Source organism: Homalodisca vitripennis, chromosome X (assembly GCF_021130785.1).
Source record: "Homalodisca vitripennis isolate AUS2020 chromosome X, UT_GWSS_2.1, whole genome shotgun sequence".
Lineage (NCBI taxonomy): Eukaryota > Metazoa > Arthropoda > Insecta > Hemiptera > Cicadellidae > Homalodisca > Homalodisca vitripennis.
In genome coordinates this window covers 17,724,121-17,751,415 of record NC_060215.1, presented here as the reverse complement: position 1 = coordinate 17,751,415, position 27,295 = coordinate 17,724,121, and the positions used below count along the sequence as shown (strand labels likewise).

The 27,295-nt window shown below is 34.0% G+C and overlaps 1 protein-coding gene across 2 annotated transcripts; it reads left to right on the top strand.

The window, feature by feature from the left end:
* The first annotated feature begins 724 nt into the window (after positions 1-724).
* On the top strand, positions 725-26,831 carry LOC124368746 (membrane-associated tyrosine- and threonine-specific cdc2-inhibitory kinase-like). Of its 2 annotated transcripts, none has more exons than XM_046826089.1 (11): positions 725-992; positions 4,819-4,927; positions 6,955-7,141; positions 9,948-10,137; positions 11,409-11,531; positions 14,796-15,000; positions 17,070-17,185; positions 20,746-21,031; positions 23,198-23,433; positions 25,902-25,934; positions 26,115-26,831. In XM_046826089.1, exons 1-11 carry the CDS (start codon positions 924-926, stop codon positions 26,148-26,150), a joined length of 1,590 nt encoding a protein of 529 aa, XP_046682045.1. In that variant the 5' UTR covers positions 725-923; the 3' UTR covers positions 26,151-26,831. The 2 variants fall into 2 exon arrangements, with proteins under 2 accessions (XP_046682045.1, XP_046682044.1); XM_046826088.1 differs by having other exon boundaries at positions 23,198-23,453.
* Positions 26,832-27,295: the final 464 nt, after the last annotated feature.

Sequence of the window (27,295 nt, the reverse complement as noted above, 5' to 3'; positions counted from 1 at the left end):
ACTGTCGTCTTTCTTTCCTTTTTTATTGGTATTTTATTCAGTAAATATGAAGTGTAAATATATATAATACATAAACACACACATATATATTATATATATATATATATATATATATATATATATATATATATATATATATATATATATATATATATATATATATATATATATATAATAGAAAGGAATGCGATAGTACAAAACGGGTTTATATATATATACATAAACACACACACACATACATTTTTTAATATATATATAATATATGTGTGTGTTTATGTATTATATATATTTACACTTCATATTTACTGGATAAAATACCAATAAAAAAGGAAAGAAAGACGACAGTGCTGCAGTTGGTGTTAAAATTTTGTTTAAATAAAATATACTCGTATTTAAAAGCTATAGCTTTTACTTGAAATAAACATTTTTATCCTGTCGGAAACGAATATAGTTTTTTATTCACATGGGCTACAGAGATTGTGAGTATGAGCTGCGACTTACATTGCATTAAATGTAAGTCAGATGAAGGAAATTAAAATATTGTGTTTGTAGAACATTTATATGTATTGAAGGAATGCGATAGTACAAAACGGGTTTTAAAAGATAATAGTTCTGGCACAAAGGGGGTAACGGGATTTTAATTAATCAGAAGTGTGACTTCATAGCGGGAGTTTTAAAAACTTTTTCAATTTGGCAACACTGGACAGTCCGCGCGGCATTTTGTCCAGCCTACCTGATACCTTCCCTTATTCCGATTCGCCGTTATGTTACAAAATTATCGTTGAGTGATAGTAGTGAGTTTTAGAACGGTTAGTGATAATTAAAAAACATAAATTAATAGGCGTTAGATCGGGCAGTGATCATTTCTTAAATCAATCTTAAAATAAGCACCTAATGAATTTCGTTTTTCTTATTATTTGAAGATGTCAACGAGTGACAGAAGAGAACACGTGAAATACCTGGAGGATGTTGGACTGAATATTTACTCTAAGGTATACATTACTTTTACTATTTTTATAATACAAACGGAAAATTAGTTTAATTTGCCGCAACAATATACTTGGTACCAGTCTCTATTATGGTGTGCTTATATTGTATTAGTATTAGTAATAGTCACATTACTTATGTTACTATATTAATAGCCCTAGTAAGGCTATACCTTCCTGTTACTTTTTATGACATGCTTACAGAGCTTTATGACAGAGCTTAACAATTTTGGGCTGGTGGCCAATAATACTAAAATTAGTTTGTTGGTCTATAAATTGTTACACTTAGACCTAGTGCTCATTTTAAGAAATATGACAGATGTAGGCTATATTGAGAGTGAATCAACATTGGGACAGGACAGATTGGAGAGGGGGGACTGTGGCAGGCTGCTCTTACTACTTTGGTTGTTGGTTTAGGAAAGGGTTGCTGTGGTTAAGGCTGGATAGGAACAGTTTACGCTTACTTTTATTATAAAATGGAATTGGAGTAAATAGGCTATGCTCCGATAATTTTGATAAATTACTGATGTAACTTCAATTTCTTTTGGTAATTGTCACATTAACAGCCATAGCGGCAAAATACGAGTTTCACGTTATTAACTTATTGGAATCGTCCTACAGAACAAAGCAATATAATGTTTGATGGGGTGGAAATGAGAAATAACGAAGTTCTAGAACATCAAAAATGGAACAACTGTTCAAGCGCGGAGCAATATTTCCATGTTCTACATCCACATCGGGCATCACGTGACCTTTTGTGACCATGATTCAACCTCGTGATGACGTCATCGGATGCGGCGCCATCTTTGCAAACGTAAATGAAAAATAATACTAAAATGAGCAGAATTTTGATCCAAATGAACAATGTTTTTCTTAAATTTCGAGCTACAAATTAATTAGTTGTTATCGAGTTGAGACTAGTGCCTCCGGCCATCAGCGCGGGCTTCGGCAGCACCTTGGATGCTGCCCCGCGCTGATGTCAAGGAAAGAAAAACATCCCTCGAGATAGTACCTATCAGTAAAATATCAAATTCTAGAGGGGCTGATCAGAAATATAAATTTAATTGTAATGGAAAGGCAATTATGTACCGTGTAAAAAACTTAATAAATCATGAATACCCCTTATATGAATACGTATATAAATGGACATTAATAGAGAACACTTACCATTAGTGCGTTCCACAGAATGTACAGAAACTAAATAATCGCGTTTCGGTCGAAACGTAACCTCTTAATATACCCAACAAAACATTCTGACACACCAATTCACTACGATTGGTCGAACTAGTAGATGGTTGATCCATGATCGTCATGCACTCACTTGATCCAAACTACAGTACATGATATCTAGTGAAGCACTGACTGCCCCGGAGCTTTCAGATAACAGATACGCTATCGGTCCCAGCCGCAGATAATATTTACGACACACCAGTTCACTACGATTGGTCGAACTAGTGGATGGTTGATCCATGATTGTCACGCACTCACTCGATCCAAGGTACAGTACACGTTATCTCTGACTTCTGCCAGTCCCACCTGCAGATAATATTTAGATATCCAGACACAGCACACAAACAGAACATTAAAACATTAAGAACTTAACTATTTATGTATATACCCTCTAAAATCATGTTATTTGTCATTTGCACCCCCTAAAACGATATGTATTTTTTGTTCAGGAGGATGAGCAGAATACGTTGATAACGTCAAATTCGTGATTTGCCACCTCGACCTTTAATCTTATAATATCCTTTCTTTCATATTTTAGTATGACAATCAGCCAATCCTTAGAAAGAAAGAAGCATCAAATGGTTTGGAAAGCCATAGTTGATATCGAACAGGTTCAGAGTCGACAAGTACCTATCACTGGTATATGGAACTCGATGAAATCAATCCTGTGCGTGATGGCAAGTTGTTCCGATGATAATCTGTTTGTGTGTCAAGGTTGTAATAGGAAGCGGTAGATCATTTTAAACTGAAACTGTTAAAGAACCGTGACAATGTAAATGTAATAGCTTTTCAACTGGAACTATTGTGACTAGCCGAATGTAGCAAGAATCAATGTGGCGTTATAGGTCAGCTATTCCAACAATTCAATAGGCTAAATACATTTTTTGGTTAGTGTAAACAAAACCATTTTTAGTATGCACTTTAACATACATCGATGGTCTGTCTCTTATTTTAATAATGCTAACTAACTAATTTGAACATTTTTATGTATTTTTAATTACTTTGTATATTATAATTAATGCACTGTAATTAGATGCCTAAAAATTGATCACTACAATTAAATTTAATAGTCCCATTCACCCCCTGTTTAATTGTGAGACCTATCTTTAAATCAACATTATTGAATGTTAATTAACTTCTGCTAATATTACTGCACAACGATTATTAGTCTACTTATAAACCAGAATGATTGCTTACTAATAATTATTGCTAAACACCTGTCAGAATTTGAAATGCTACTATTTTAAAACAAATAGACCATTTTTAGTCGGATTTGTGGCAGTGCGTTATAACAAAGACCTACAAAATGTAATGCTTACATTTGAGATTTCCTTTACAAGATATTCCCCTATTGCAAAATATGACACTTAATATGCTTAGTCAGTGACAACAGTGAGTAGGTAATTTTAAACTTTCATTGATATATATCTTGTATACGTAAACAAAATGCTCAGGAGTTACCAGACCAATTTGGTTACTCAATATGTATTGTGTGTGTGTGTGTGTGTGTGTGTGTGTGTGTGTGTGTGTGTGTGTGTGTGTGTGTGTGTGCGCGTGCGTGCGTGTGTGCGTGCGTGCGTGCGCGTGTGAGATATAAGTATAAAATTATAGTTTGTTGGACAAAAAGTATTTTGTTATTACCGTGCCTGCTTAGCTTACTTCAGCTTACTAGTGATTTCTGGTGATAAGTAATATTGTGTGTTGAAAATTGTTCACACAATTCAAACTTATTTTGCGTGTGTTCAACCAAGTTGATTGTATTTATTTGTATTAAAAAATCCATTTTAAGAATATTTTTGTTCTCACCGAAACTTAATTTAGTGGTGGTTAAACTAACTAAAGTAGTTCATGAAACTAACTATGTAAGAAGTTGTGTACTGTGGGCAACAATTTGTACATGCTGTGACATTTGAGGAATTAATATTAATAAACACACTAATGAGGTCTAATACTGTTGATTATTGTCCACCGGAATCATAATCTACACTTTGAAACTATTATCAAATTCAATGCAAGATCTATTCTCACTTTGTTATATTGTATGACCTGTGTGTTAATATTCAATCAAGTCACATTTGTTTAAAAAAAATTATGAACACAGTCTGGCCCACAAAATAGAACACAGGAAACTAGACCTAACATCGGTTACACAGTCACGTGTATGAGAAAGATCAAGGACTAACTTACATTATGTCACAAGGGAAAATAACACACAACATTATCCAGTTTTGTATTATAAATAAATATATATATATATATATATGTATGTATGTACTGCTTTATAAAATAATGTTTGAAGTTTACAATACATTTAATTAAAGCCTAAATGAAGCTTTAATTTAATCTTATGTGTTGCTTTCTCATTTTACGTCCTTTGAAATAAGTCATAAAGATCTTTTGCCTGTGTGTAGGACAATTTTTAGTAGCCTATAACACTTTAGATAAGATCAGCAGTTGTAAATGGTAGCTTACACTATTATTGAATAGGAGTCATTGTTCTACTCTTCTCGGTACTTAATGAAGTTCATTTTAGTTTATATTAGCTATGAAGTAGTACATGTTATCTTGATTGGAATGAAGCTTGAGCAATTTCTTTTTTCAGACTGATCGAAGGCCAGCACAAAAACCCCCCCCAAAAGTAAGAGGGAAGCATTTTTCAAACCTAGAATATCTGGTGGATGGATCTCTCGTATGGTTAACGCCCAAAAATTGTATCCTTTGAAAATAAATAGAAACTAATTTTATAAGTTATTTTTATTTATGTTTAGATTATTTAGATATATATATATATATATATATATATATAATTCAGAAGCTTTAAAATATATTAGCTATTGTTTTAACCTTTTTACTGTTGGAATCTGTAGACTATAGCACTAAATGTCAGCATTTACACTTAAACTGCATATATCACTATAACGCAGATGCTCAGATTTCTAATATTCTTGAGTAGTTTCAAAGCTTTGGTTAAGCTTGGCCTTGGCTAACAAAAGCTTTGAAATTTAGCTTTAGGCTACTACAATACTGGTATGGAGAGCCAAAATTACAAATTTGTCGTTCCGTGGTATTGTATCCAGGCAATAGACGGCTGTACTGTACAATGTTGGTTTGAGTAAAGTTTCTTCTTTCACATTCCAAAACTACTATCAATAACTTATCCACGGCATCTTATGTTGATTATCCTATGTGCAGTGGCGTATCAAAGGGGGGGGGTGGAGGGGGTTTTGCCGCACCAAGTGTCACCTTTTTGAAGTGTGTTGTGTTTGGTTGGCGTGAATTGTTAAATGTGTATTATTCTATAGTGATAGATAATAAAAAGAGAAAAAAAATTATATCCATGACCTTTATCATATAGAATTTATTGCTTTTTACTTTCGATGGGGTGACACCACCAACTTCCACACCGGGTGCCACCCAAGGTAGCTACGCCACTGTCTATGTGACAACCAAATTTTGCCGTCACTTATAATGTTTTATCCTGAAATAGTTCTAAATACAAAATTGAAAGGGAGAGGATGACGTATATTGTGTGATATCTCACAATCTCTTTTTATAAATTAGAGAAACATAACATTTTAAGATAAGAGGGAAACAGGTCAACTTGAAAACGTTGCAAAACACCTAGAGAACCACTGCTTAATGCTTTATGTGTTCTTCTAAGGATGTTATTGTTTAATAATCACCAAATCTTGTGTCGTTAACCCCTCACAACCAGTCTCAACCAACTGCTTTCTTATTGCTCTTTGATTCATGGTGCCATCATACAGCTCTTTGTGTAACTGTTAATAGATATATTTATTAATAGTATTGTTCTCCTTGCTTATTGAATTTTATGTCTAGGGTTATTATTTAGGAAAAGAAGGTTTTATTGATCTATTCATTGAAAGTGATTTTATTTTTTTTTAACCCAACCCCCTCCCCGGATTTCTTTTTATTGTAATAGCCGTTAGTTCATTCATTTTTATTAAGACGGCAAATCTAATTCGGTGTTAAGTGTGATAGTGAATTTTCTTACTAATTTGCAGAAATGAAAATATTACTGGTCCAACGTCTGTGTGTGTTTACAGTATTTTGGCTATTCTATATCAGAAGTGGTAATCAATGGACCAACAATCTCTTTTCAAAAACTAGTAACTCATAAAAAGAATATGTTTAGAATTCCTAAAGTTAATAAAGTTATTTTTAGGCAAGCTTATTGTTATTACAATGATGGAAAATAAATCATGTATTATTTTTCAAATGTTATAGAGAATTTAATAATACTTACAATGATGTATGATATTTAAAAGTTTTGTTCAAATATAGTTGTTAAAATAATAAAAACAAGAAAGTGTTCTCCCACAAGAGAGTGTTGTGCCAGAAGTGCCTTCATGTCTTCTGTTTATGGTAACAGATATATTTGTGATTTTTACACTGAAATTAAAGATCGAATTTTCGCATTTATGCCTGAAGTGACTTTGACAGCTTTGTCAATTGGCTAGGATATGTCTGGTGGGAGTTTGTTTTTTTTTTTTTTGTACCTTTTTTAACTCTGCTTTGAGGTTTTTGAATTCTTTATTCTTAACTATCAAGAAATTAGATGTGTAATCCAAAAAGGAAAAATATTATTTTATTGTTGACAGTCCTTCTGTTTATGGTAATATCAAAGCTACCATTCAGTATTTTAGGTTGTTGGGTGATGTAATTGTAATATTAAAGAAAAATTTAACAACCTGTTTTTTCCTTAACCAATGATTAGTAAAATCATTTCCAAGCAAGACTTACGATGCTAGAATTGACTCTAGTTACTTTGAGCAATGTTTCATAACTGTGAACAAACTGGGGGAAGGCTCCTTTGGTTCTGTATACAAGGTTATCTGCAAAGATGATAAGAAGTTCTACGCTATGAAGGTTTCGAAGGAACCTTTTCGAAATGACTGGGACAGGTAAGAAAAATTCATTTTTCGATATAGTTTTCATTGCCAAAAATTTTTTCTAGAATAATATTAATATTTTTTTTTTTAATTACATTTTTTGAGGTATTGTGTATTCTTCAGACTTGTGTATTGGTTAGTCTGTACATAGAACTTTACCATAACATAGAGAAACATTTTTAAAATAACACAGAATTGGTTGTAGTAAAGCTACTAAAAACTGACTATTTTTACAATATACGAGGTGTGTCCAAAAAGTATCCGACCTTGACGTCTGGCATGAACTGACGTTACTCAGCGGCAACGGCAATGTGGCCTCCTTCAAAGTACTCCCCTCCACAAGCTACTACCTTATTCCAACGCTCCTCCCACTTCCGGAAATACTCTTTAAATTTATTTTGCGGAATGGCTAACAGGTCCTTCGTCGCATTTTTTTTATTTGTTTAACATCGTCAAACCTTTTTCCATTCAAAGGAATTTTTAATTTCGGAAATAGCCTGAAGTCACAAGGAGCTACGTCAGGACTGTAGGGAGGCTGTCGTAGTTGGTTGATGTCGTGTTTGACCAAAAAACGCTGAATAACCACAGTTCAGGTTGTTTCCTTCGCACTGCATCTCGTAGCCTCCTTAGGACCTCAAGATAATACTCCTTATTCACTGTCTGGCCACTTGGAGCGTATTGGTGATGAACAACGCCGTCCTGGTCAAAAAAACTGTCAGCATTGTCTTGACATTGCTTCGACTTTGTCTTGCTTTTTTCGGCTGTTGCTCTTCGCGAGTTTTCCACTGTGAAGATTGAGCCTTTGTTTCAGGGTCGTAGCCATAAACCCATGACTCATCACCAGTAATAACTTTTTTAAATAGCCCTGGGTCACTTTTTATAAAATCCAGATTGTCCTGTGCGATTTCAAGTTGACAGTTCTTTTGGTCTTCTGTCAACAGCAGAGGAACAAATTTTGCCGAAACACGGTTCATTTTTAGATCTTTGTGTAAAATGTTACAAACTGACGATTTTGGTATTCCTAAATCTTCTTCCAGCTCTCGGACAGTCAATCGACGGTTTTCATTAATTGATGCACGAACACGTTCAACATTTTCAGTGTTTCTGGCCGTTGAAGGCCTGCCAGATCGGTCATCACTCTCCACTGATATGCGGCCATTTTTAAACCGCCTAAACCACTCTTTTATTTGTGTATCGCCTATAGATACGTCACCATAACCTTTCTGTATCATAGTAATCGTCTCTGATGCTGAATGGCCAAGTTGGCAAAATTTAATGCAAATGCGCTGCTCATTACGTTCAGTCATATTGAAATGCGACGCACACACACGGCAGTACTGTATGGAACAGAGCGCTGTGATTCACTGAGTGACCGGATCGTATTCAGTGCCTATTATGGGAAGGAGTAGGCTCGCCCCTCCCCTCCAATAACCGGTTCGAGCCGGTCGGTTACGCCACGGCCGCCTACTGGTCGGCGGTCGGATACTTTTTGGACAGACCTCGTAGTTAATATTCTAATGTATGAAGGTGCAAACAAGCCATTCAAAATAAACAATAAAAATTGTGGAAAATGTTATTCTGTATATATTTATGCACACCATTTCATTATTCTATCCCTCACATAATAATATATATACTTTTTTAAACAAACCTCTTCATTTTGATTTTATAATACTCAATATAATAGAATTACAACAGTAGAGTTATTTTACAGTTAACTTTATTTTGGTTTACAGGGATTGGTTATTGGGAAAAGAAATAAAACGGCATTAAAAGATATTTAGTTAACTGTTTTGTAAAAACTAAGTCCATTTTGTTTAACTTCGTACAGTTGTTATTTTGTTTTAAAAAATCAAACAAAGGTTAAAACTTAAAATATATCAGCCAGTGATTGCGCCAAAAATGTCTTGAGGCCCTGGACGAAGACAGATGATAGTGTCCTCAAGTTACCTATTTTCACCCGGAAGGGTGGTGCAATACACTTGCTCCAAATCCATAATTAGTAAGAAGCTTTTACGAGAAACTTCCAAACATTTTCATACCATTAACAAGGCAAAAATATCTGTAGTTAAAATATGTCTCATTGTTATTGAATTATGTTGATTTTATAAATGAATCGTTAATTCTTGTGTCAACACACTTCAGTTAATAGTACTAATATTATACTAGTGTGTGTATTCAATTATACTACCAATGTTTATAAAAATTATAAAAATAGCACGACCACAGATCTTGGCTCTACAAAATTTTGATGACAACAAAATGTTGACCATGAAATTTTTCTGCCACGAACCCACGTAAAACAATCCCAAAACAACACTGGCTTTAAACTGACATATCAAATAATAAAATAAAATATGTTTCACCAGAATGGTTAAGCATGTGTAACTTCACTGCTGTATGAAAAACAAAAAGATATCAACTAAACTATTTTATAATTGATTGCAATATACATTAATATTAATAATTACAAGAAGTTCTTGGCTTCATATTATACATTAAATGAATACTTACGGACAGAGCTCACTGGAGTTTGTCTTAATGGCTGAGACAGTTTTTGAGTTTTTCTGACGGATATTATCACCACACTTGCAAAGGATGTGGTTGTCATGCGTTCAGCGTGATGACTGTTTTATTGCATTATGCTATATTATAATTAGTTTATTACTCTTGTTTCTCTCCAAATGTCATAACATCTTTTTTTAATTATCAGCATTCCTAAAATTCTTTTAGTAGCCTTGTTTATAATGTATACATCATGCTTGTATGTAATGCTTATAAAAAGTAAAACTGACTTGTATTTATTTTATGATTGAAGGACTTCAAAAGTGAATGAAGTAGATCTGCACACCCTTGTTTCTGGACACCAGAACATTGCCACGCTGTATAATGCCTGGGAAGAAGACAGGCATATGTATATGCAACTGGAATTGTGTAAGCCAGTTGTGGACAATGAAGAGCCTGTATCTGAGTACAAGTGCTGGGAAGTACTGATCGACATTGTAACAGTAAGTATCACAGAGTTTTGCTCATTGTGTTTGAAGTCAGCACACAACAGTTCTGACTCGCAGTCGTATGTGACATCTACGGTACTGATACTTCTCAATCCATATATGGATCAGACTTTTTCTAAGTTTATGAGTCAGCTATAAAAAATTATTGAGCTGTGTTAGTTTATAAATACACAGCTCAAAATATTTATGGCTGTGTTTGATATTTTTTTTTAAAATAAGCAATCTGTAACTTATGTTCTTCTTAACCCTTCCCACGCGGCAAACGGATATATTTGTTAGGCCTAATTTTGACTGAAACGCGGTAAACGGATATATCCTTCAAAGTCTATTTTGTGTTATTTAATAAATTTTAGTTGCCGTGGAATCCGCTAGAGTTCAAGGGAGTGTTGAGTACTTGTTCCGAAAGCAGATGTTACAGTTAGAACCTCATTGGCGCGTCGCAGTGGTGGGAGGGCGTGGCTTTGTCCTTTGTGGCGTGATTTAGCCTCAGCCTGCAGCGAACCATTACGCGGTAAACGGATATATCCCGGCACAGCATATTTTAGTGTTTAACGCTGTTTTGCCATATTTCCTTATTTACTGTTCGTGTTCCTGTTGTGTTTAGCATTATATTATCTTTTTATTTTGTTGTTATTACTTTTTTTGTAGAAAATATTTTTAGAAATTCAAGTAAAAAAGTTGTTTTTCCAATTTTTTGTAAAATTTGAAAATTTGTTAAAAATGTAGGAGTCTGATTATTTTGTGATACTGTATTATTTTTTTTATTTCTAATAGCCACCACTAACCAAAAAAAAAAATTAGAGTTGGTAAAATGCAAAAAAAAATGTTAAGGTTAATTACGCGTTATGAGTCAAAATTGAAAGATAAATTCTGCGTGGGAAGGGTTAAATTATACAGTTAGGTTGGTTACATTTTGTTATTAAATTTAATTTTTGTATTAATTTTTAATAAATAATGATAAATACACTATCCCACCCACAGAAGTGATGACACACCATTGAAAAAGAACAAACTAAAAATACAATTCAAGTGTGGTTTTAGTGACAGTAAACTTCTTTGTGTGTTAGACGAGGCTGATTCTCTTTAGCCTTATTCTGCCTGTACTCACGGACCTCTGGACTGTGTCAGGAACATGTCAAATAATGAGGAGAGTTGATACTGTATGATAGTACAGTTGATAGTACTGTATTTAATTTTGTGAATCGAACAATGTCATGTTGTTCAAACATTTTGCTTACAACTACTAAACAATTGATATCTTCTAGGCACTGGATTGTCTCCACAACTTGGGAATGGGACACTTCGATGTCAAATTAGAAAACATTCTCTGTGGCTACGATGGACTTTATAAACTATCAGATTTTGGCTTAGTGTATCACTTTGAAAAGGTAAAACATTATTATAAAATATATCTTTCCAATAAGCTTACTAGAATAGAGACCATTGAGAAGTGAAGTTGATGAACGAGCCTGTTCAGCACCTGACCTAGAAGCATACAACAAGTACTGTGTGTGTATGTGCGCGCATGCGTGTTCAGATTTATTCCATAATGTACACGGAAGCCACTGTTCTTTATGGAGTACTCAAAATATTTAACTGTCAAGAGCAAAACAAACTTCGGATCAACCTGAAATTAAGTAAATGAACCGAACTTCCAATTTTGTACTCATTGTATCATAGTGCAAGTCTCCTCCATCTCAAATGTACAAATGGTCGCATCCAGCGGTTTGTTTGGTAAATAAGGAAGTATATCATCTGTTTCCAAGCTAGTTAGAAACGATTTACGTTTTTTAAGTACATCTCTTAGTTTTCACCGTAAACATTAAAGTATAAAATTAGGTAATCAGACCTTAATTTTGCAAAGTGTAATAATATTACAAATGCTTTTTTATTTTGATATACGGCTTTTTCATTACATTTGTACGTTTATATTGTAAATCGGTGTAAATTTATTGTTTGCACTGCTTTCCCAACATGTAATGTATGTACGCTGTGCAGTAGGTGACATGTGATGTGTAAACAGTGCATGAGTTTCTGTATTCTGTTCGTCGCCAACAATTGCACTTTTTCATGGTCTCTAGGATAGTCATCAAAAGTGACATTACACGATATAATAGAGCGCACCAGCACGAGATTAGTATAATTTGCTAGCGATTATAAACACTTTAGCATACAAATGTGTAAGAAAATGCATGTAAGTAATTAAAATAAAAGAAAGCTTAAAACAACAGCTACGTGTAATAGATAAAACAAGTGTAGATTGAAATGTTAAAACCTATGTAAAGAACTAAACTAATTTTTAAAAGTTGTAACTTAACCCATTGCGGATCGTATTGTTTTGGCGCGCGGGCACGAATTAATTTACGGTCAGCGGCCGAACAAACAGCAATGGTGTGCCACATTGTATCGCTCGCTATTGTATACTAGAAAATTCAGCTGTGAAGGTATTCGTTCAGATGGGACATGGGCCTGCTGGGGTATCCGTGATGTAGGAACGATAACACGCGAGCAAGGTTCCGGGGTGACAGGGATGATGTCTGAATCATAGTCTAAATAAAGCGGCTCGGGCGAAGCGATTACAACATCCGAGCCAATGTCTAGACTAAACCCGCCAACATGTACGTCTGCGTCGTTTAGTTCTTTGTCACTAACCTCAAAAGTATTGTAATAACAACTGTGCAAAACACCCAATCAGAAGCACTAAAAAGCAGATAGTAAACTCATATGAATGATTTTTCAACTTCGACATACAACTGCGATCTGTAGGATATTTATAAAACTTTTGAAAACTCTAAACGTAGACCGTTGTTAAACACTCTTAGTTGACAAGTGAAGACGATCGCCCGATCTATCAGACATTACTAGAACTATTTGGAGGGAAACTTAAAGAAGACCGCTTTTGCGACCTGAGCTCGTCATCGTGCCGTTAGGCCTGGCCGCTGCGTGACGAGCCCAGCTCGTCAGTGATCCGCAATGGGTTTACTGAAATAAACAAGAATTATATATTTAACGCAAATAAACCTAAAACTACAAGAACTATTGTATAAAGAGAGTCGGTTGTTTAGATTAAAGACAACTAATTTGTTCTATATTTAAATGGAAGTAATGTTGAAATGTAATTAAAAATTGTTCATTCTTTATTGTGTACGGTTACATATAACACAAAGATTCTGGCTAATGTAGCCTTCATTCTATTTGTGAAAGAAATCATATTTTTTCACATGCTTATCAATCTCTATAAAATTGAATCAGTGAGTTTCTTATTAATAAATTACAATCATAACTTTAGTAGTAATGTTAACAATTCATCTGGTATTGAACTTGAAGCAATATAGTTCATACAGAAATCATAAAAACATTAATATTATACACAATATAGGAATAACTGCTGTAAGCCTTTCTCTTATTCTTGATTCTCCAAATTGTATTTTGGTGTGACTTTCATTACTTTATGTATAAAATCTTTCAAAATATGAACTTTTTTGTGATTTTAAAATTTTGGAGGAAACACCTGTTTTTTGAAACATTAAAATTTATAACTTCTTAAATAAATGTCCAATCATCTTAATAATTGGTACGTTGTTTTAACATAAGATATGGAGTAAATAAATGCAATTGTGGCAACTAGAAAAAAATAACTCACAGTTTGGTGATCGCTCAAAGTTCCTTTATTTTTATTTTTTTCAGAAATGAAAAACTGATAACTTTAGTGAATTGTAGCTCTCGAACTATGAGAGTGGTAGGCAATCCACGCACACCAGCTTGTTCCTCACTAAACAGAGGAAGGGATATTGATGCGCACGCACTCCTTTTTCATAATTTGCTTTGTTGCCGTCAGCTACAAACATCGCCATTTCCGTGTTTGTAAAAAGAAAATAAAGGAACTTTGAGCGATCACCAAACTGTGAGTGATTTTTTTCTAGTTGCCAAAATAGCATTTATTTACTCCATATCTTATGTTAAAACAACGTACCAATTATTAAGATGATTGGACATTTATTTTAGAAGTTATAAATTTTAATGTTTCAAAAAACAGGTGTTTCCTCCAAAATTTTAAAATCACAAAAAAGTTCATATTTTGAAAGATTTTATACATAAAGTAATGAAAGTCACACACCAAAATACTTTGTTTTCACTGCGTTAATGGGGAAATATATAGAGTTAGCCAATCTGCTGTTAGTATAGGGACACAAGTAGTATATCACTTTATGTGGGGTGTCCCTAAACTTTCTGGCAACACTGTATATACATTTACTTATTCTGATACTAGTAATAAGCTGTTACATCAGCTTGTCAAATAAATCAATAGTGGTGAAAGTAAATAAATTTCAATTGAAAGGTAACTTGTACACAGTATCCAATAACTTTCACAGTATCCTAAAATATCAACTATGTCCAAGGAAGGTATCCAACTACTGTAACTGGTATGCTACCAGGTCTGCTTTTGTCTGGGAGAATTTTTACTGTAATGTTTCATTCAGTTATGTCTTTTTCATTGATACATTTCAACCTTTGATTTATGTATGTATTTTTCCGTAGTGCAATTTAGTGTGTAGCTGTTTAAGTGGTAATGACTGTATGACACTTGTCTTGTAAGACTATTTTTCTCAACTTTATCCTATAAAGTCTCACTGTTTGGTACTTATTTGCAGGACAAACAGAAAGTACCAAAAGAAGGGGACGCTAAATATATGGCTCCCGAACTACTGAATTCAGCAAAAGAATTCACAACCAAAGCAGACATCTTTAGCTTAGGTATATCGATCTTGGAATTAGCTGGGAATTTGTCTCTCCCAACAAATGGTGAGGTATGGAAGGCCCTGAGGGATGATACCTTCCCACTGACACACACTCAACGTAAGTATATCGTTTTAACTGTTGGTGAAATGAAATGATTATTAGTCTAAATACAGCATTACAATTTTATACGGCTTGTGAAGGTATAAGAATACAAAATTCTTCGGCACCCTGTTATAATGTTTTCCTGCCGATACAACCCGTGTCAACATTATAAGTGAGAAGCTTTATCAACAAACTCGAGGATTTCAGTAAGTTTACCATGGCTTGCAATTGTCGTTGGAACGCGTGGACCGTCAGACTGTCGAGGGCGGTGTTGTGACGATCGTGCGTAATCCACTCGCGTCCTTAAACTGCAAGAGGAGGCATTAATAAATTAAATATTGTTTTAATATATTTGATCACTTCCCATCAGCTTTTTTCATATGGGCATTGGGCTTCCAATGGGAGGCTTAACAATGAATAATTAATTTTCAAAATTAAAGTTAAGTCATAAAGTTAAGCTCCAAAATCCTGTATCTCTTTTTCATTTTTACAGACACAACACTTGGTTATTGTTTGTAATAATTTGCTTTATACATTTAAACACAGGATTAAACAAGCTAAAGTTAAATGTAACTAATAATAATAATAATAATAATAATAATAATTCTTTATTTTGTCAAAAACACAGAATATACATTTTGCATATACATATTCATGCATAATAAAATACATACATACATTTACATAGCATAAATCAAAATAAATGTTCTTACATTAAGTAACTACAATATGTTCATTTTAAGATGCAAAAACAGTCTCAATAAAAGATAATATAACTTAAAAAAAAAAAACTGTATTTAAGACAAGACAAAATAGGAACCCCATAGGTAAAACCAGTATTGTAGGTAAAACTCCTGTAAATTTAGCTGTATTAGTTACTTAGTGGTTAACGTTCAAATTCGGTTATCTACACTTTTTGATCCGAAAGTAGACTGGCAGTTACCAACCAGAAAGTTCGTCATCCAGCAGCACTGTGTTTAATATTTTATATACATGAAATTAAATGTGATGACAAAATTTATAATCTTTTGGTATCATTGAAACAAATTTTGTTAATGCTGTAAACTTTTCAAAATGTGATATACTTCTCGCTTAGTTGTTCTTTCGTCGCAATTTTGCAAGAAGTTTTCCCAACAGCATCGCATTTTCTCTGCTTGTTTCGCAAAATGTGACAAATGCGATCGCAGCTTAAACGCTACCCACCTCCATTTTATTTTATAATTGGTTTTTTTAAATTAGGCTTAAAAAGGAAATTGGTATAATTATAGTGTGGACAGTATTATACATCATAGTAGTCTTTAGTTTACTGTGAACAAAATATTACGAGATGTACAGGAAACAAAGAGTTTTTATACGTTCTATAAAAAAGTCTCCAAATCGCCCAAAAATTTCTGCCAATTAGAGAAATATAAACTTCCGATTTGAGGGTTAAAAAAGAGACAATGCTCAAGTTGTAGTCTGAAGACTCATACAAAAATACATGACGTTTGGTGAGCATGAGTTCCTTCTGGTAGAAGACCTATTTGCTTCTTATGACTCAATGACAATAAGTCTTGAATGGCTAGGCATGGTAACAGGTTTTAAATAAGTCTGTTGTCGAACATTATTGCAAACCCTTTTTTATTCATCAGTTATATAGTTTTTCCATAGTGATACAGATAGGATAATGACGAAAATGAAAATATAATAATGTTGATCACAACTATAATAAAGTAACAGTATCTGTAATATCAATGTATATTAATTTACTGTCAAAACATGTAACTCGTTAAAGAATTAATGGTGAAGAAATTATTAAAATTATGTTCCTCCCTTGATATCTTTTATATTGTAATATTGAATTTTGCCTAAGAAAAAAGTCATGGTATTTGATCTTCATCTTATCAAGAGAAAAATTTAAAAAAATACATTTTTAACAGTAATTCACAATGTTTGATCTGACTTGTTTCAACACAGTCTTTGTTTTAAGATTTATTCTTGATAACAGACTGCTAATTGTATAGTTTGCAAATAAAATTTTATTTTTACATGTGCGAGTTTATTTGTGTGATGCAATTTAAAATTATGTCATTGGTTTATTTCAGGTATGTCAGACGATCTCTTTTACCTTCTGACAAAAATGATGTCTTCGGACTCGTCTCTGAGACCATCGGCAAGTGATATATTGCAAATGCCTATTGTCAAAGCTGCTATACACAAAGTAAGTAAATATTATATGTTTTGCTAAACACTGAAAATACATTTTTTTTAAATTAAGAAGTTAATTAACACAATGCTTTATAGTAATTAAAATTTGTATGAGATACTGAAAAAGCATTTTTATGAATCTAAAAGACGGTCTATCCCAAGTGTCTGTACTCACTCCACTCTTTTTAATTTTTAATATTCAAACATTCCCAAATCACAATGCCGGAGGTTTATGTATGTATCAAATCCCACGGGGAGCAACCAAGTTTTCTACACACAGCGTAGCCATGGTGGAAGAGTTAATTCAGTGTGAATGTTGAGTTTAGCTTCTAGAATTCAACTCCTGGAATCATATTTGCTTATATTTATTACATTACAGATTACACCCTATCTTGTATTGTAGATGTCTCTGATGTCGAAATGATGTAAAGAGTTCATTTTGAACTTCTTCGTTGACAACTGTTTTTTGGATCCCTTCTGACGAACATGACTCCATATTTCAGGAGTCAAGTCTGTGACAGCGTCAGATTCCAGACGCTGCACCAAAAGGAAGGTGAACTGGAGCTAAACTCACCATTCACACTGGTTTTGTAAATGGACTTTTCTGCCCTTAACAGATATTTCTTATGAACGTTCCTTTCTATGTGAATAAAATATCTCGGTATAAAAATGGAAAGGTGACACTGTAATTTACACAAATGCCACATTTATTCCATAACGGATTTGAAACAAATGTGCATGAAAATTGGAGGTGGATAACCGAAGTAACAAAATATTATGGTTTTGTAAATGACGTGAAGTTTATGTGCATCACTACATGTCTCATTGGATGTACGATAGCGCGTTCATACGTGTACAAAAGTTGTTCTGCTCACCAGTAAACAAACAAATGATTGATAAACAAGTTTTGTAGTATGAAAAACAAAATAACAGAATATCTGATATTTTTATTAATATTTGGTCTGATTTTGTATGTCTGTGTTCGTGCATCGCAGTGCTCCTACTGTGTCTACGTACCGTGTCAGCTGCTCGGCAGTAAGCAAACATATGGTCTAATTTTTTTTTTTACATCCCACTTTGTGTGGTAAATAAATATATAAATACAAGAATGTGTGTTGATTATATTTTAATGGTTTTGTTATCTTTGAGTGGGTGGTTTGAATTCATGAAAAATAGTTTTAACAGGGATGCTACAGGTCAGGGAAATCAGGGAAGTCAGGGGAAAAAAACAGGACTGGAAATCAGGGGAAAGTCAGGGAATCCGGTCTCAAGTCAGGGAAAAGTCAGGGAATTTCGACGTTGGTCAGGGAAAAATATAAAATCCCTTTACACAAATAAACTTACTGCCGCCGCGCCGAGTCCAAGCCTGCAGCCGACGCGGCGCATGAAGCAGGCAGCCGAGGCGGCTCGGCTGGTCCGGCCCGGCCGGTGCGAAAGACTCGCCTACCAGCGACTTGTAAAAGATCATTTAAGTCAATCTTTTTGTACGTATTAAACTGTGTTCACTTTATTTTTTGCTTTTTTATATTTGCCACCCTGCTAGCCTCAACACCGCTTTTTTCCACCCATTAATTGCCAAAAGCCCTGGGGATTGCGTTGAAAAAAGTCAGGGAAAAATGAAAAATTTGGTCTGGAAATCAGGGAAAAGTCAGGGAATTTCATTATTGGACTCCTGTAGCAACCCTGTTTAAGTTTTAAATAGTGTGACAGAACAAATTGCCTAGTCATTAATTAAAATCAAAGTAAACTGTACAGAAGCTCTTCCCTCCACAGAATGCTGCTTTTAGACAGTGTGTTCGATCAGAGTTTGAGGTCTGTTTTACTATTCAACTTTTATTAAAATTATTATGCTTGCAATTAGAGAATAAGACCACTGCAAAATGACATGAATTGTTGTTTTGTAAAGCAATTTTTAGCCGAGAAAATGCTTGATAAATAACGACAGTTTTATTTATTTATGTATGCCTACTAAAGGAGACCTAAGTAACAATCTGTAATACATTACATACATTACAAAAACAACACATAGAGTAATAATTATACCTTCTAAGACACTATGTTCTGTTAAATTATCTGGTTTAACAGGATATGAAAGTGATCCATACAATTTTAGTCACTCACTTTTCCTGATATGTTTGGAAGATATTTGATTTTATTGCTTTTTGAATTTAACTTGAGTGTCAACAGAATGTCTGTAGGAAACATGTCTGTTTTTCTTGTGACCAGAGTGCAAAGCAACAAAACCGTTAAATCCCAACTTTAGCCCCTTAACTGTCATGCCCACTTTTGCATACAACTCCCATGCCTGTGTTAACAGATTTCAAAGAGCTGCTTCACTACACTATTTCTGATAGCTGTAAAATGATACACATTAGCCTCTAGTAGTATTTGAACTATTACAAATCTACAGTAGTGCCTGTTTAACCCTCTCCCGCTCGTATTGTTTCCAGGCGCTCACGGTGCTTCTAACCACAATTAGTTCGCTCTGCCGGTCGCGCTCGGTCAAAGTACGCGGCGCCTCAACTTACACAGTTCTGTCATTGTAATTAACTATAATTATATATATATTAATTATTTTACTATATATTGGTTCAATGAAGTTGATTGTACGAGACCAGGGAGGGGGCACACAGACAGCTGGGCACCGGGTTGTTTGTTGCGCAGTTACTTGGTGAAGGTCATAGTCTGGCTCGCCGTCACTGCCACTGCCACTGTAATCACTCCGAACTACATCCTCAATGCCACCAACCACTTCACAAAGCTCTGGTACATCACTACACTCACTTGAATCTTCGAAATCACTACTAATAACGAGATCGATTTCACTGTCAAGAAGTGTACGAATACAACCCGCCATTGTTTCCCCACAACTAATATAAATAGCAAAATAATGGAATAAATTTACTGTAAAAGTAAAGTAAATGGCCTCCTGTTAGCAAACAACCCGTAGTAGTACAAAATATTGCTACTCGAGAGCAGCACTTATTGGCTCTAGTGGGTAAAGCAGTGCATGCCGATCTGTGCCGTTTAAGCTGCAGTGGCTATGTGGTGGCCGTGCCGATTCATTCCTTGCGAGCGGGAGAGGGTTAATTACTACTACATTTGATGGTCAAAGAAGTAAATATCACGGAAGCACATTGATGAAGTTTTACCTGGACGTTAGAAACAGAACGTTATTGTTTTCTAGTTCTTTTCAATTACGTCTTCAAAGTTGCTACTACAAGTTTTTTTTAATTTTCTGTTTTGATTGTGGTTTAGTCAGTATGACAAGAATTAGTTTTAATTTAATAAATTTTTAAAAAGTAAGCTACGTTCAGCAGTGCAACATCTTTGACAAAGACGGCGATCGGGATATGGACTCAACTTTGACGTGACGATTGAAGAGATTCTGATGGCGGGTGGTAAATGAAGATATCATAAAGTTGATTGTCGTGAGCAAGAAACAACGCTACATTTGCGCTGACTATGGTGCAACTCTGAGCGTGGCAAATAAACCCAGCATTAGTCTGTAACAACACCGTTGAAAACTCTGCGTTTGCTTAAGATGTATCCTTATACATATATATTTTTCAGAGAAAGATGTTCGGAGGTATTTGGATGCTGAAAGACGTCACCCACTCCAGCAATGATGTCCTACCCTACATGACTATCTGGGCGGTTTTCTCACTCTTGGTTATCCTCATGGCACGTAACTTAGCCAAGCCTTCGGTTGTTAACTCCGATAGTGCTATGGAAGTTGATGACTTTACCTCACCCGGTAATGTCTCATTTTCTGGCTTTATGATGGGGAAACGTCAGATCCGAGAACAAAGCCCCATAAGCTCTTTCGCAACCAGCACGCCTTTTGCTATGCCAAATGGTGAGTGATTTCAATTGCAAGATTACGAGATGTTATACAATGTAGTATTGTATGCTGTTGTACTGCATGGTATAGTCAATGTGGTATTGTATATTAGTGCTATTCCATATACAACATGATTTTTGTCATTTTTATTTTTTCCTAAGAAATTTCAAAAGACCCGGTGACTCAACTTTTGCAATTTACATAAAGCAGTTTCTAGTATCCACTAGTTTTTGTAAATTTTTTTGTGTACTGTGAAATATTTGTTAGGTTTTATATTCAAGTGTGTGTACTCTGGAAAAACAAAAGTGTGTAATAAACGTAGATATACATGAAGGATGTTTAGTTTGACGGTTTTAAAAATTCCTAGTGAACTAGCCAAAATGGAATTGGTACATTTTTATGTGTAGTCTAGAAGTTACTACATGTGCAGTTGGAAGGTTAATAGCATTATGTCATTTGCAGTATATTAGTGCTGTATATTATATGAGAGCTATCAAGAAAGTAGATTATGTTATGCTCTGTTGCCACAAGTGGGCGATTGATCTATCATGGCCATTTTGATGTCAGGGATGGGCTATCCAGCAATTGATTCCAGCCGTGTTAGTGAGTAGTTACGGTCGCTCCTTGTTGTTTAACAATAGCAGTTTACAATGTGTGACGCAAATGAAAATCCTACGAGTTGTGAAATGCTGTCGGTAATACGGTTTATTTTGGCTAACCACAATAAACCAATTGAGATTAGTTTGGCCAACTCTGTGAAGTTTATGGGAACAATGTGATTACTAAAGATGAAGTGTCAGTGCTGTATTATGTTTAAAAATGGCTAAATCTAAAGAACGATCGTGCATGATGACGAACAAAGTGGACTTTGAAATGTGTATGATATAGTATTTGTATTATTCTTTGTTTTTTGTTTATATCAAAACGTAATTTACTTTCTGGATAGCCCTTGTAGTATTGCAAGTGTAGTAATACCATAGTATGTATGGTACAGTATTGCTATGTCATTTATAGTATGATAGTGCTATGTTAAACTATAAGTTGGAACTAATCCAACAGCAGACTCATAAAACAATTCTGAACATGGTTGTTAATAACAGCATCTTGGATTTAACACGTTATAAAAATAATTCATTCTTTTAGTACGTATTCATCCACAGTATAGTAACTCATTTCAATTGAATTTGGGAAGTTGAAAAACTCACAGGTGTTTTACATTTACTTGGTGCATAGCTCTCTAGACATCGAAGAATTTTGACATATTGTTTGGAAAAACACCAATCACTCATCAATCTCTTTATTTGCTCTATGTACAATGTACAGTAGAACATTTCAATAGAAAATTTGTTCAAACAAATAAACTGAAACATCTTGTTGATTAAATAGACAATGTGTCATCTTATACTATTTATACGTGTTTTAACAAAATTCAAACAATAATCATTCATTTATTAAAGAAAACAAATAGAAAAATTAACAAAAGACATTCTGCTCTCCACCTGTAGATCCTGGAGAAGACTATTGTAAACAGAGATGCAGAAATGATAAGACTACCTCTCAAAAGCATTTTTACCATGATCAGTGACGGTTGCCATAGTGATGCTATGAACCATATATAATAAACTGTTTTGTAGAATTCGTCACGGACATACACGCCTTATATCTCGCCCTGCCAATGTCACGATTTCATAAGTTTGAAACACGGGCACACTCCATTTAGAGTGCGCAAAAAATACCATGCCCCGAGAGATCAACTTCTAGCTCCCAATATCCTTCAGTGGCGGCATTGGCCCAATACCGGAAGAAATTGGATACTAGTTTAGACATGTGAGTTATGTTTGGATTGGCACCAACATATCAAGTAGCATTGTGGGAAAAAAATCTTTGCAGAAATTAACCACACTCTTCTACCTTTTAGGGGGAAGGAAGGATCAAAACTTATTGAGTGAAGGTCAGGTAAAATTGTGTAAATGATGTAACCCATGATATACTGTTAATAAAAAAGATACCCCTTTAGTCTTACTCCAATAGTTAAAACTTTTATAGTTAATAATTCTTGAAATAATTGTTCATTGAGGTTTATTGTGCATTGTTTGATGTGCTTTAAAATTGGGTTATGTATAAAATGTGCCGATTAGCTTAGTTGTCAGCTTTTTATAGATTTAATTAATGTCCCCTCAGGACGGAACTGCAAGGTACCGAGGTTGCTCAATGGAAGTACTTCGCTGGGTAGCAGGGAAGAATTGTCTTTCACCAATGACAGTTATGCTGAAACATCTTCCCAGGTGAATACTCCGTGCACCATGAATAGAGCGAGGAACATGGCAGATACCACAAGTGGGTATATATCTCCGTGCAGTAGTATCAACTTTGGCCAGGACTTGACCAGCTTTAATCCATCCATGATGTCCTTCGGCGTAAGTCCGATTCGACTGAGGTAGTGTGTTTATTCAGGATTAATTTTCAATTAGTTTTCAAATCCATGATACAATTTTATCATACTTTGTGGGGTGTTTTGAAAATAAGAAGTAAATCGTTTGAAACAACACACACCAATGGAAAGGCTACTTATTGTCTGTAAATGTTTTCAACACATCTGTTATTATCTAACAAGCTAGATGGTACTTCAGACTGACTGGTCTAATTGAAGTTCAAAATAGAAATACACAGGTAGTTTTAAAGTTAAATCAAGTAGAAGTCATATTTTGTAAATATGGTCTGATAAAAATCAATTATCAAGTAATTTTAATAATTTATTAGACTTCTATTTTTTAATCAATTTGTTAATGCAACATTTCTTAATTATTAGCAACTGACATTCAATATATAGAGTTCTAAAGTGATAAAGACAAGATATTAAATTACATTATTTCTTTGTTTCAATCATACATATGAGGCAAGGGTGTGTGTATATCTAGTTAATTTTTCTTAGTGGTTCTTAGTGATATGGAAACAAACTTTTTGTGGGAATAAAAATGTGCTTCATTTCAGTTGGTATCACTTTGATCATATTTCCAAAATTCCCAGTTACTGTGTCAACTCAAAATACATAAAAGTCAACACAAAAAATAGAGATAAATTCATAATTTCGTGTAATGATATTTATGCATTTTACTGAGTTGATACAGATGTATTGGTGGATAAATTAATCAATGGGGAAGGGGTTTGTAAATGATCTAGCAATACACAGGTTTTTACATGAAAGACAACTCATTTCACTGAAATTAATCAGAAACAAAAGAAATTAAAATTTTCTGATCAAATCCAAAAGTCAATAACACGGGTTTCTTACAGGGATCCATCATTGGACCATTGTTGTTCCTGGTGTAAATCAAGAGTGATGCCAAAAAATCCTTTTTATCTTCGCTGGTAATACAACTCTGTCCATAAAGAATAAAGAATGTGGCCTCCTTGAAACTAATTTCTTTGTCAAAATTTAAAAAATTGGCACAGTTTTTTTAAGAAAACAAATTAAAATTAACCCTGAAAAAACTAATTGTATTCAAACATCAAAGCACCAATCAAATTTTCAAGCCTCTTTTCCACCATCTGTCTAATTTGATGACAAGGAAGGATAGTGATTGGCTGGAAATCTCAGCATCTGGGGATTTGAACATTTTTCCAAAGGGTAGACCTCAGCATATTCCCATATATCAGTGTACAGAAAAAATGTAGACTGATTAAAGATGGTAACATTAAAACTTTCTATGACTCCATATTGTCTCCATGACTCCAGCCAGTAAATTAGCCTGGAGTCATGGAGAGTCACGACTCTCTGTTTCCGGGCTGATTCTCTAACTACATTGGAGATTCAAACCTTCATTGATCTTAACTCCTGCATTCAAAATTTTCTGGTAAATAATCTCAAAACTAATCATGAAAAGACAAATTACATCAACTTCTGTTTACGTGGGTTGAATACTTATGAAACCCCAACAGTAATGATGGATAACATTGTTCTGGAAGAAACTGATTCTGCTAAATTTCTAGGAATACACCTAGATAAAGGGTTAACCTGGAAAGTTCACATTGAAAGTGTATGTGCTAAATTGGCAACTGGAATTTTTGTCCTTCGCAATTTATCAAAGTTTTGTACGTCTGATGTCTTAATGATGGCTTACTATGGATTAATATTTCCATACCTGTCGTACGGAATTTCTCTGTGGGGCAGTTGTGCCATATCAAACTTGGAAAGAGTATTCAGACTGCAGAAAAAAGCTGTTCGAATCATCGCAAAATTGAACAACAGAGAGTCATGTCGAAGTGCCTTCAGGGAGCTCAACTTGCTAACTCTACCCAGCTTGTATATTTTAGAGACTTCATTTTACTGTCGATTTCAGTGTATATTGACGCAGGGCAGTGATATACACAAATACGAGACAAGAGCTCGGGGGCGCTTTCGAGCCCGACAGCATAGAACAGCAGCATTTGAACGCCTCCCTTCTCAAGCTGGGATCAAATTCATTAACAATCTCCCTGAAACACTAAATTTAGAAACAAATCCAAAAAAATTTAAAACCCAATTAAAACACTACTACCTGGTGTCTTGTGCTTTTTACTCAGTTGGCGAGTTTATGGAGCACACTTGGGATTGATATTCGCGGCAGTGTTGCAATCCTGGGGGTTGATCCCACGAATTATGAATTTTTGTATGTGTATGAATGTGTGCCTGCGTGCAACTGTATGGAAAGTCGAGTGAATGGATTTAGTTTTTAAGATAAATACCGTAAAAAATTGGTATTATTGACTATTGCAATACAATGTAATATATATTGTCAACGCAATAAAATATATTCTATTCTATTCTAGCCTTATTCTAAAGACTGAAAAAAATTCTTGAATAATATTACAAATAATACTAACAGTTATATGTATATGTTTACAGTCAAAGACAGAAGGAAGCTGTGAAGGCCAGCAAGTAAGTTCTTTGTATTGTATTTTTAACTTAAGTCTAATTTTTTATTATATTAATTTTTTGTAACTTCATTTGCATTTTTGAAATTAAAATAGCCTTATGAAATTAAAAATCATAAAAACTGGTATTTTGTATTGTTTTCACACAAATGTTCTAATATACATTTTCTTTCATCTTTTGCAGGAGGCAGCGGATGATGGTCCCCAGAAACTTGAGTAAGCATTTCGAAGATGAGGATAAAGATGAGGAGATGAATTGAAGAACTATACAACTTGTATTTCATCCACTGCAATTTTGTTGACTAGTCATTGAACCAAACCTTGTATAGTGTAAATGTTGACCTATGGAATGTCGATTAAGGTTATTAGAGATAAGAAAGCTTGATGAATTGATGATCTTGTCGACTTTCATATGATTACTACTTTTTATCTTCCATACCATTTTAACATATCAACTTGAAAAGAGTTCGTGATCAGCATATTTGTACATTATAATGTGTGGATAAAAAGTTGTAACTTTTAGTGTGAATGTAAAGTTTTATTTAATGTTTATGTTTTTAGTTACCCAGTGTGATGAGATACAAGGTATTTAAAGTACAAATTTAATGTGATTGAACTGTGTTTGTGTTGTTAAGTGTTTTTTATTGTGTCTAATAATTAGGCACGAAACACTGAAAGGTCTGTGGGTTGGGTTATGTTTGTTATAAATCCGTAATATAAAAATCAATTGTTGCCCAGTTCCTGTGCCCATCCCGTCTTTTTGGTGTTTAATGTCCCTATGAAACTTTCATAATTTCTATATATTATGCCTGTAACAAATTCTATTCCTGTTTGCTAATAATAACGCCAAAATAAAAATACATAATTGGAATTTCATATCTGGAACGCCAGCTTATATACTTTACAGTCATATTTAACTGAATGGATTTAAAATAGCCTACAGTTATGTGTGATTGATTTAAATTGAATTTGTATTTCTAGTAGTTTGTTCGGAATTCAGCTTACTAAATTGTATGGCTTGTGAGATATAACATTAATTCCTTTTTGTTTAGGCATTTTACATGCTCTATTATTGAATTGACCACAACTATTGCTCAGAGCAAATCATAATTCCACAGACTAGCCTAATTTTAAATAATATATGTTTAATATTGTAAATTGAAACATAAATATAATCTTTATACTTCAAATTTACAGTTTAAAAACAATTCCGTATGCAATTTTTTATTATTTTTAAATGTATCACTTTTGCTTCTGTTGGAACTCAGTTTATTGTAATTTAAAGTTGTAACTTAATGCAAACATATATTATTTAAATCACATCTATTATATACGTTAACATATTATTTTGAATTAATCAATACC

What these genes read in the sequence shown, in the direction of transcription:
- LOC124368746 (XM_046826088.1), top strand. Translation starts at nt 924, where the DNA reads ATGTCAACGAGTGACAGAAGAGAACACGTGAAATACCTGGAGGATGTT. An exon ending in GACTGAATATTTACTCTAAG is followed by an intron (nt 993 to 4,818) that starts GTATACATTACT and finishes TTCTTTTTTCAG; the next exon opens with ACTGATCGAAGGCCAGCACA. An exon ending in TTTCGAAATGACTGGGACAG is followed by an intron (nt 7,142 to 9,947) that starts GTAAGAAAAATT and finishes TTATGATTGAAG; the next exon opens with GACTTCAAAAGTGAATGAAG.